General features: G+C 34.8%; 1 protein-coding gene and 1 pseudogene across 11 annotated transcripts; one reads left to right on the plus strand and one right to left on the minus strand.

Annotated features, from left to right (window-relative positions):
* Positions 1-1,475: 1,475 nt before the first annotated feature.
* On the plus strand, positions 1,476-2,689 carry LOC148578562 (uncharacterized; annotated as a pseudogene).
* A 604-nt stretch (positions 2,690-3,293) lies between these two features.
* On the minus strand, positions 3,294-9,999 carry LOC107636018 (uncharacterized). 11 transcript variants are annotated; one of them, XR_015902480.1, is made up of 10 exons: positions 9,491-9,630; positions 9,139-9,229; positions 8,825-8,938; positions 8,653-8,708; positions 5,444-5,509; positions 4,638-4,885; positions 4,400-4,516; positions 4,174-4,232; positions 4,044-4,080; positions 3,294-3,862 (listed from the first exon to the last, which is right to left on the minus strand). XR_015902480.1 is itself a non-coding variant. In XM_088501874.1 (10 exons), exons 1-6 carry the CDS (start codon positions 9,642-9,644, stop codon positions 4,712-4,714), a joined length of 438 nt encoding a protein of 145 aa, XP_088358000.1. In that variant the 5' UTR covers positions 9,645-9,999; the 3' UTR covers positions 3,294-3,862; positions 4,044-4,080; positions 4,174-4,232; positions 4,400-4,516; positions 4,638-4,711. The 11 variants fall into 11 exon arrangements, 10 of the variants coding, with proteins under 10 accessions (XP_088358000.1, XP_088358002.1, XP_088358001.1 ...); XM_088501874.1 differs by having other exon boundaries at positions 4,638-4,739; positions 8,850-8,938; positions 9,139-9,183; positions 9,491-9,999; XM_088501876.1 differs by having other exon boundaries at positions 4,430-4,516; positions 4,630-4,739; positions 8,850-8,938; positions 9,139-9,183; positions 9,491-9,999.
* Positions 10,000-11,135: the final 1,136 nt, after the last annotated feature.

Consider the following 11,135-nt stretch of genomic DNA (forward strand, 5'->3'; position numbering starts at 1 on the left):
AGAAAAATATGATAACTTATAGTTACTCTTATCCAATTAGACGGAATTGATTCTCTTCACGGCTGCGTCTGCATGGGCTGCGGAGAGACAGCGGTGCGCGGTCAAGTTGCAGTGGTATTGGGGTGGGATGCATTAGCGTCGACAGGCTATAGGGGTTACAGTGGCGCAGGATGAGATTATTGCGGCGGCGTGCACAGGGCAGCGGCTGAACATCGTTAGGAAAAATGGCAGTATTTGATGCATCGAAATGGCTGTCTCCGGTACCGACGACGAATTTTGGGAGTGGACCGAATATTGACGACGACAAATTTTGAGCATGAACAAGAAATTGGAAGATTATGGTAAAATTAAAAGTAACCGTATGTAGTGCGAATATGTATAATTATTAATTCTAATTTTCTAAATTTTAAAATTTGTAATTAAATAATTAATTAAGAATCTAAATTTTAATTTTTAATTTATTATTTTAAATTTATTGTTCACATTGTTTACGATCATTATTATTTTCTTATACTTTCACATATACTTTTAATAATAAATTTTTTAAAAATATAGAATTTATTTAATAATAATTACATAAGAACAACTTTTAACTTTTAACGTAAGTAAATTAAATATAATTGTTGTGCATGGATTAATATAAAATTTTTTAAAAATTTAACTATCTAAGAATATATTTATTATAAAAAAATTAAACAAAATTATTAAAATAAATTAAAACAAATAAAATTTAAAAATATTTTTAAAATTTTTGTCAAATTTCAGCGGCAACAAAGGGAACCACTCAGATAAAGATAATTAAAACAATTTTTTTTTAAAGATATTTTTTATTAATTAAAATGTAATACTGTTATTTTTGTCAAAATTAGATCAGATAAATTAATTTGGCCAAAAAATCGATAAACCAAACCTTGAACTGATCTAAATTAATATTCTTTTTTTATAGAAAATGACAAATAATTCTATTATAAAAAATGACTAAAATATTTCTATTATATATAAATAAATATTAATTTTAAAAATTCTAAATCTTAACTCTATAACGACATAGAGAAAAAAAAGAGGTTAAAATTTAGGGGTTTTCAAATTTTATATATATATAATAATAATAAGAGTATTTTAGTCTTCTTTTATAATAGGGATATTGTAGTTATTTTTTATAAAAGAAAAATTTAATTTAGACCAATTCAAGATATAATTTACCGATTTTTGGGCCAAATCAATTTATTTAATCTAATTTTGATAAAAATAACATAGTTTCATCAATTATATATATTAAATTTTAATTATTTAAAAATATTCGTTTTAAACGTATTTGAGTGACTTTGGCAACAAATATATTTTATCATTTTTTTTTAATTCCTTTTTGCATGGAGCAAGAAGCTCCTATCCTCATGTGCAGGCATTTCACTGAGGGACCTCACAGCCCTTAACTTTCCAGTGCTTTCCTAGCATTTTGCTGCCGCAGCACCACCGATCTCGTTCGATCGGAGAGAGTGATGGCGGAATTGGATGTTGCTGAGTCAAAAAACGACAAACGGAGCAGGTTGAAATGGCGAAGGAAGCGTGCCTTTGCCTTGTGTCGTATGAAAAGTTGTTCGTGATCAAACTAAGCAATTTAAAGAAACAAGAAGTTGATGTCAAAGATTGGACTTGTTTGCCTCCACCAGAGTTCGATTTCGATTTGAAACTTCCAAAGCCTTTGTCGTATCCTTTCGAGTTCGACTCCAAGATCTATATGGTGTCCGGGGGGCCGGGTAGAATCGGGAGTGCGAGTGTCTCCTATCCTATCTACGAATTCAAATTTGGGGAGGGCAGTTTTGAGCGTGCGGAATCACTGGATGATGCACCGCTCCCTTTTGACAAAGCATTCATGGCAAACACGCCAGGCTCAGGCGATGTTTATTACTTCTATATGGAATCACCGGTCAAAGGTTCACCTGACTGTTACGTTCTTTGTTCTGGATCTAGAACTTGGAAACCCTTAATGGCTCCTCCGACCGTCAGCGACCCACCTTTCCGATTTAACATGTTCCTCCTCGACAACAACATCTTTCTTTCATCGAGCAGAAATAGAGACACCTGTTTGGCCCGCTTCGACCCCATAAAAGAGAATTGGACGACTGAGCCGGCCGCTGAGAACAATCTTTCGAACTTCATAGACACCTTTGCGGGTGGTAACTACAGTAGTTTTACTTATCACCCGTACATTTCTGTGTCCCTTCCGGGTCTTGGCAGCAGCAACTACACCGTTTGCCTCACAAATGAATATGTGGTGGAACCTCCTCCTAAGACACCTTTGAACAAGGTCCTTGCCATTCTCGTTAACCACCGGAATAGCCGTGTTGCATTATATCAATACCTTGATGAGTGTTTTGAGGGTATTCAACCCAGTGTGGGAGGAGATTCCAGGTTAAATTTTGTTGACCTTGGCAACGGCAAGCTGTGTGCAATACTCTCTGGAAGTCTATATGATTTCGAATCTAATTCATCGGCGCTATGCTTCTCAGTTTTCACACTGTCAGTGGACTTTGCAGCATTGCAACTTGAGGGTGGGGCTCCTCCCATGGAGCGAGATTTCTTACAAGTGACTGTCCATAAGAAGAGTGCCTACACCATGGAGATCTCCAAGTTTGGTCATCATATGCGCCACGCGTTTGTTTGGCCACCTAGTAAGGGAAGAAGATAGTAACGTTTCTTGTTATTTCTTGTGGCTTGTTATCATCCTTAGTCGTTTTCAATAAGATTATGAATGAACAATGAATTAAATATTAATGTCTTTCAGAAATATGACCTTGCTTGAATTGTGTCTATATTCTCTTTAGCTCATCATACAAAATTACCTCTGCTTTCTGTTTCAACTTTCAAAATACATGATGCATTTTAAATAATTAATTGAAGTTTCACAAAGTTAGAATGACTCTTGTTTGAAAAATTTAGTTTAAAAATTTGATTTGAGTCATATTTATAATATTATCGTTTGATTACATTATTGATTTGATTAAGAAAACAAGAAAATAATAAGAATGATGATAAAGCAAAAATAATCTTCCGTCCGGGTTATAAAAATTCAAATCAAGTTTCTAAATGATTGAAGGAAAATAATGATGTTATTTTTAATTTTTTTAATGTCATTCCTGACATTATTTTTTTAACATTATCAAAATAGGTCATGTTCCTAAACAAAATAAGCTAATGTAGTGGTCAGTTTTAAACAAAGTGCTATTGAGGGGTTCTATGAGTCTATTCTTTCAAAGATGATCATTGCTACAAAATATAATGGTACATGCATATGGAGTAAAGAAATTTACAAGTCTCATTCATATATGATAATATACTACTCTGTACAGAGCCCCAAACTAAAACAAAAGACAGGGAAGCAAAAAGTTAAGAACAAGAAGTGGAAACCTAAAATCTGATGGGTGACTTTATCAACATTTTCTTCCAATACATATTTCACATAACCAAACCATTATCTCCACCACAAGCAACATAGTTTAGTGTAGTCAGTTCTATTCAAAATCTATTATTTGTTGTACAATGGATTTCAGCTTCAAAAGGCATTTGAGTCATCAATGGTGAATTCCCCATGTAAGCACATCTGGTTCTGCATGTAGACATAAACATTTATGTTCCTATTCACTTGCCCCTGGCCACGTATCTGCGAAAATGGAAATCCATTTTGCATATCTTGCAAGTCATGACTGACAGGGCCGTTTCGGTCCACGTTATCACATCTTCTGACAAACTGGTCAAGAGTTCTCTGCCTTGAAGGGCTATGCTCAATAGTAGTATGCTTTGCAGGGCTACTCAATGGCTGATTATTTGGCACAACTAAGGTGTTCTCATGGCCATCTAACATCTGATTTTTCAATAACTAAAATTCAGAATGGTTTCTCAAAAACATCAAAAAGTAACTCTCAAATACTACTTGAGTATAATCTTGACAAAATATGAATATAAACCAGAATGGAAACCTTGAAGCTAAGCATTATGTACATTTTGCATTACATATGATAGTTCAAGAAGATGTAGAAATGTACCTGCCCCAAATTATCCAGTTTGAATTGCACTACATCCCTATGATGTAAAAATTTATATCATCAATGCATAATAAATGTTAAGTCAATGCTATACCAAACAGCGAAAGACTGCAGAAATAACAGAACCTACCATATGATGTCGTGAACCGTATCATTTGCCAACAATTAGTATATATTTACTGATGAGACCTGCAAACAAGAACTAACTAGTCAAAAAAACAGAAGAGCACATGTTGTCTTTGCTACTCAAAAATTTTGATGTGAGAGTTCTTTTCATTCGAGATTATCTGTTTTCTTAATGTTGTCATGCAACTAGTAACAACTCTCTCCTTTCTACTTAATGAGTGTGAGAATACCAGGCCAATTCTATGAGCACGATCTTTGACCTGAATCAGGTCACCTGGAGTCCAGGATTGTTCTGCAAAGCTTGCAGCAGTTAAAGTTAATCCAACTCCCCCAGCTTTAATGGATAGCTGCATGATTATGTGTCACATGAAATCATTATCTCAAGCACAAATACTAACCCATACAACAGAAAAGATGCTTATAACGGAAACACATGGAAGAAATGCACAACGAAAAATACCACCATACCACAGCCGCTTTGATATAATCCTTTTCCTAAAATCCTAACCAATTGTTGGCTTCATGCACCGGGTGTACCTCCATCAATCGGATGCAACCCACTTTTTTCTTCTGGAAAATTTCAACAGTTTTTAAGTGTCTATAATTTCCAATATAAAAAAAAATGAGTAAAATTGAAATGGTCTTGCAAGAAGGCACTCATGTATCGCATCTATCATTGGCTGATGGTGCGCAAATATAAGAAACTTGCAACCTGCCTGCAGTGATCACAACATATTACACGTGATAACCACCACTAGCCTATATGAAATAGAAAGATGGATGCAAGAGAAAAAAAATTGAAGCAATCAAACTTTCAAATTAAGCATACACAATGATTTGGGGCGACAGGAAGATGGATGAAATATAAGAATTAACATATAGTCTAGTTTACAGTTCGTGTTTGTTTTGGTCACCACTCAGACCAGCCAACGTTGACACCAATAATAATTGTGGCATACGTATTAAAATGTTATATGCTGACATTTTCACTACACTGTTCGGCCAATTTAATTCATTCAACTTATGGTCCTACATTAAGGGGCACCGACTGCAATAAAAGCAATAAGAAAAGACCAATTTAACCAACATTGAACATATTTTAAACTATTGGATGACAAAAGACCATGCATCATGGAAGGACACCAATCAAAGGAGATGGCCGAGAAACTAGAGAAGTTGAGAACCTAACTTGACTTTCTTATAGTACATACAGGTGCAGTCACTAATTCTTTGTTGACATTTTATTGCTTTGAAGCAGCGGAGGGGAGCAATACCTCAATGACAGTTCCGAGATATTCAAGTACAGCAGGAATCTTGGCATCTGCAGAATTAGTATATATCTGGAATCGAATATATCATGATTCAGTTTTGATCATATACCAGTCAAAATGATTTAAACTACTCCAATATTGGCCAAGGCCTGAGAAAATGTTGCAGTAAAAACTATAGACCTATCATAGTTCTAGGTAATAAGAAAAACTTCCAAACAAATTGTACAAGTCAAGATTATGTTCAGGGCTTCTTCCATGCAAACCTTATTAATCAGATTCTTTTGAGTAAATTTAAGAGATTCAGACTCATCTTTTGATTTGGGAGACTTAATTTTGTCTTTTACCACCTCCAATTGCAGTATAAAAAAGAGAAACCAATATTGAATAGATTTTACCACCTCAGACGCAAACCAAATATGGAGAGCACATATTATCATTTCCAAGTCAAATAGCCTAATTTTAGAAAGAAAACTTACCACAATCTTACCAATAAAAATTGGTGAGCAAATTTTTGAACCATTTTCAAAGTGGAAGTTTTAGTAAAATACTCATAATCAAAACAACAATCACATAGTTCAAATAAATGAAATCCAGAGTCCACTTTTTCGAATATCAATAACCCTATAAAATGTAAATAGAAAATAATTTTATATGCCCAAAATAAGCATGTTGTCAAGACATACAAGAATTATGTTCCATAACTAACATAAATAACCAGAATATTGTCAAGACATACAAGAATTGTCACGGCCCAAAATGAGCCATGATCGGCGCTTAGGAAAATAATCCCCAAACAAGCCTAACCGACTCAAATATAAGTTGAGTAAGAAAATTACAAATATTTGAAATAAATTTACAATGTTTAAAATGAATAATTACATATTTTTAACAAACAAAAAATAAAATAAATATGAGTGGATCCTGTCTGTGACATATGGAGCATACAACGTCTAGGAACTCAACAAGAAACAAATACTTATTGTAGATCATAATTCTTGGATAGAGAGCTCACATATTCAAGTATTTATTCCTGAAAAATATTTTTAGAAAAACAGAATGAGTTTTACAACTCAGTGACTAGACAATACATTTATAATCCACATGAGACCATATAACATTATTATTAAAGTAATTTCTTAATTAGAAAATAGTAATTGATCATAATAAGCGAATCAATAAGGGAGTTCTCATACAGAAATCAAATCAAAAGTCCACACGTGGGCGGCTCCACCTCAATGGGTAGCCCTTTCCTCTCGTGTGTCCTAACAGAATAACAGATCTAACGTGTGGCCTACACGTTAGGCTAGCAACACCCCTGCTAGCTGGAGTCTGAGTTAGATGCATCTAAGTTAACGTCATAACCGCCGTTAACTACGGTTTTCTAATACGAGCCTCCAAACCAATTCAAAACATATAGTTTCAAATACAATAAATCCTTGATCTTTCAAATATATAAGATATCAAATCAAATCAAATCATATTATACTTTCTCATCAGAAATCTTTCCAATCTTACTTTTTCAATCATAAGAAATTTCAAATATATTTCACAACCTTTAAAGTGAGTACTAACAAATACTTCAATGCTTTAAAAACAGATTTTCAATTAAAATCAAACATTTTAGAATAATACAAAACTTCTTCAAAAATATATATAGTCTCATGTATAGTTTTGAAAGTATAAACTTCATAAAAACGAATTATTTAATTCTAAAAAATCAACTATTCTAATCCATTTAAAATCATTCAAAACAAATATAGTGAGTATAATTCAAAAATCATAATTGATATATATCAAAATAATTATAGATGCACAATCAAACAATTATAAATGTAAAGCCTACTCACAGCGTGGTCCTAAGGGACCGAATAGACCAAACCCGGAGTGCCGAATTAAATGGTACGAAAGAGTGCAGAATTTGGATTGGGTAGTAGCAACAATTTCAATTCTCACTGCAGTAATGCCAACAGCCCTAGTAACAATAACATGGGACAACCACGGTAACGATGGCAGCAAATCCAACAGCCTATGGTAGTTTAAAATTGAGCAAAGGCAGAAAGGGGGTATTAAGCAAGGTAGGACAAGATGAGTCTTACCAAAGAAAACAAGGGGATGGAGCATCAGCAGCTCCGGTGACCCTCTCCAACGTCGACGGTGAAGGACACAACAGAATAACGGTGGCGGTGGTTCCTCTCCTCTGGAGTGACTCCCGCAGCAACACTACAAGCTCTGACGAACAGGGGAGAGGTAGGGGTCAGCCGCAGTGGAGCAGAGTAAAGGCGGAGATAGCTTCGGGTTGCACCAGCGGTGAGCTTCAGCAATGGCAATGTCTCCGTCCGACGCGGCCCCTTCAACGGCGATGACCGTAACTCCAGCGATGAGTCCCAGCAGCGACGATAGTGGTGCTGCCTTCTCTTTATCCATCTCTCTCCTTATTCGTCTCTCCCTCTGCCTCTATAACTCGACAGCGGCGACGGCTTCTCTTTGCTTTGCCAGTGCCGTCATCTTCTTCTCTTCTTCCCTCGGTGACTTTCTCACCCCCTTTTCTCTATTTCTTTTGTTCAGACTTCAGAGTGTATGCTTATGTGAGAGTAAGAGTGTGTGGGTTTAATTTAGGCATTAGGGTTAGGTTTTGGTAAAAAGAATAAGGGTAGTGTAGGAAATTTGGATAAAATTAAAGGATAGGGTAACAATAAAAGAAATCAAATATAAAATATTTTAGAAAAAGTTTGGGACATTACAAGAATTCTGTTCCATAACTAGCTCAAACATAAATAACCAGAACTGCATGATGCTATACTAGTCTCGAGATATAGATGCAAAACACAAATTTGGATGGAATAATGCCAAAGTGACAAAGCACAAGGACCATCAACATGGAAAAATATGTACTGCGAAACAAAAATTTACTTTGCTATAACAACTACTATATGGATGGAATCCCAAACACTTGACCAGCTTCCCCCAAAGGAATTATATAAGCCAAGCTCAATTCTCATTAAGATAGAAAATAATAACACCAGTTTCTGAACTTTATAATTAGATATTTCTCATCCATAACCTGCAGACTCAAAAATTTTCAAGTAACTAAGCCCTCACAACAGCCAATCCAGAAAACCGTGCTAGGATGAACACACGCACTTATTGCTGGAAGAGAGAGAGAGAGAGCGAGAGAGAGAGAGAGAGAGAGAGGGGGGGGGGGGGGAAGATACCTTTCTTTTGCATTCCAAGAAGCTCTAGGGATTCTCCGAAAAGCAGAAATTATTACCTGCCACGAAACATAGCCTATAAAGAATGAGTATGCAGGAACTTGTTCAAGGCCAAAGACATAGCCCCTAATTATGGAAAATTCAAATGTTTCGATATAAATATAAAATTCCATACTCTTGATGAAGTTAGCATGTGAAACCTGGTCATATTGGAATTTCACCGCAACATGCCCACTGGAATGAAGAAAAAGTTTGACAGAAAACTTCGGCAGTTCTTTAGAAGGCTCATCTGGTTACATATAAAGCCAAAATCCAAAGCAAATGCTAATAGAACAACAAATGATATTTCAAAAACCAGAAGAAATTACATCTAAGTTTATAACCTTTTTTTTTTTTGTTATGGAAGATAAATAGAATTAGAGACAAGTAATATAGCCATAAACAATGACACTGAAACAAATGTTAAGGTTTTGAAGGAAAGAAGCATACCTTGTTTTGTCCCTGGTTTCAATGAGGAGGGTAATGCTCTAGCTCCTGGATTGCAATACAAACACACTATGAGCAGTGCTCCTTCCAAAAACTGAACCACAGAGTACAGGGAAGAATACTAAAGAGTAAAGACTATAGTACCAAACATCTTTTGATTCTTCTGCATTGTTTTCTAACATTAAAATGAGGCATACAGCCATACACACACATGAACAACACTTTAACAAAATTACCCACACAGCAAAAGACAAATTTAACCCAACAAGAGCAAAAAGGAAAGCAAAGCTAGATAAACCCCATGAACAATACATAATGGGGACAACATGAAATGGAAAAAAGAGGATAACTTTACCCTCTGAGGACGGAATCGGAAATGGGGTTTGGTGGGAAGGGTTGGGAATGGTTGGCAGACGGTGGTTTTCGAAAATGGTGTTGTTGTAGATTGAATTGTTGAGAAGAAGGAGGGGTAGAAGAGTCGCGAAGTTGAGCAATTTTCTGGAAAGCATCGCGTTCAAGAGAATCGAGTTCTTGTGCGGTCCTCTACCTCCACTTCAAACTTCTTTGGTGACAACTCTTGATACTTGGCAAGTTGTTCCTTCGCCTCGTCATTCCGACGAAGCAAATTACAAATAATTTTTTTGCAAAAGGTGTGAATGGAGATTGGAGAGCGCCTCCTTGTCCTGGCCGACTTCAAGCTTCTGCTCTAGTAGCCACTTCAGCTCACTCACAACTTCCGTCTCAGCGTTTTCGACATTGGATTCTTCCAAAAATCTAAGGAGACAACTCTTATGTGAGAAACTATTTAACAAATCAAAAATTGTTTGTTCGGATTTCTATTTATGAAAGGCGCTTGGTTTGTTATGAAGATAAATTTATATGTCTCGATACCTTTTAAATATACACAAATATTAAAATATTTTTTACATTAGCATATAATTTTTTATTTAAAATATTTATTATATCACTATTTTTATTAAAATATTCTTTTAATTAAATAAAAATAAATTTTTTTAATTTTATAAAATAACTTAAATATCCTTTTTTTTTTTTTATGTTGGATAAAATCTATCTCTTTAAATTAATCAAATTTTAAAATTGAGCTAACTTATATTTATAAATTTAAATAATTTAAAACTAAAATAACATCGAATTGATTATTCATGTACAATCAATCATACTTATACTCCTTTATAAATCTTAATTTCTAATGTTCATTCATACAAAGAAAAAAGAACACATCTAAAAAACAAAAAAAAAAAATCAAAAGAACTATTGTAGTGTTTTTCATCTTTTCTGAGTTTTCTTACATCTCTCTCAAAGAACGTCTCTCTCTCTCAATTCTCAGACTAAAACTCTCTCTTCTCTCTCACAGTAGCCTACTATAGTCTCTTTTAGTCTCACTCGAATCTCGTCTCAGTCACACTCGCCGGCGTCTCCACGTGTCGCGGCCTTCCCTAGGATCGTCATCGCTCGTCGTCTTCTGGTTTTGGGACCTCGCCGTTGCTGAGTCGTCGTAGACCGTAGTCCATTGGTGAGTTCCTGCATCGTAGGTTCTCATGTTCTGTCTTTTCCAGATTTTTCTTCTCCTTGTATTTTGAGATGATGTTGAATTGCTAACCAATTAATTTACTTTGTTTCTGATATAAATGTTGCTGTAAATCATTGTAATAATTCTCTTAAAATTGTTCATTTTATAATATTTGATTCAAAGAAGTTGTACCAACTTGATCTTGAAGAAGAAACTGTTGAATTAAGAAATTAACTAAATTAATTAATGATGACAAATATTATTTTATTGGGCAAATTAAATAATTAGTGTTGATTATTTATGATTAAATGTTGTAGGCCAAAACTCATTATTGCAACAGCCCAAGTGGATGAAAAATATAAACAAGGCTGGTGGGCTACAATCCAAAGGAATCCCAAAAGAAATCAAGCAAAGAAATAAACGGGCTACATGAATGATATCCGATCCAAGCCCGATAGCAAGCAATTTT

Source organism: Arachis ipaensis, chromosome B1 (genome assembly GCF_059453495.1).
Source record: "Arachis ipaensis isolate K30076 ecotype BB chromosome B1, ASM5945349v1, whole genome shotgun sequence".
Taxonomy (NCBI): domain Eukaryota; kingdom Viridiplantae; phylum Streptophyta; class Magnoliopsida; order Fabales; family Fabaceae; genus Arachis; species Arachis ipaensis.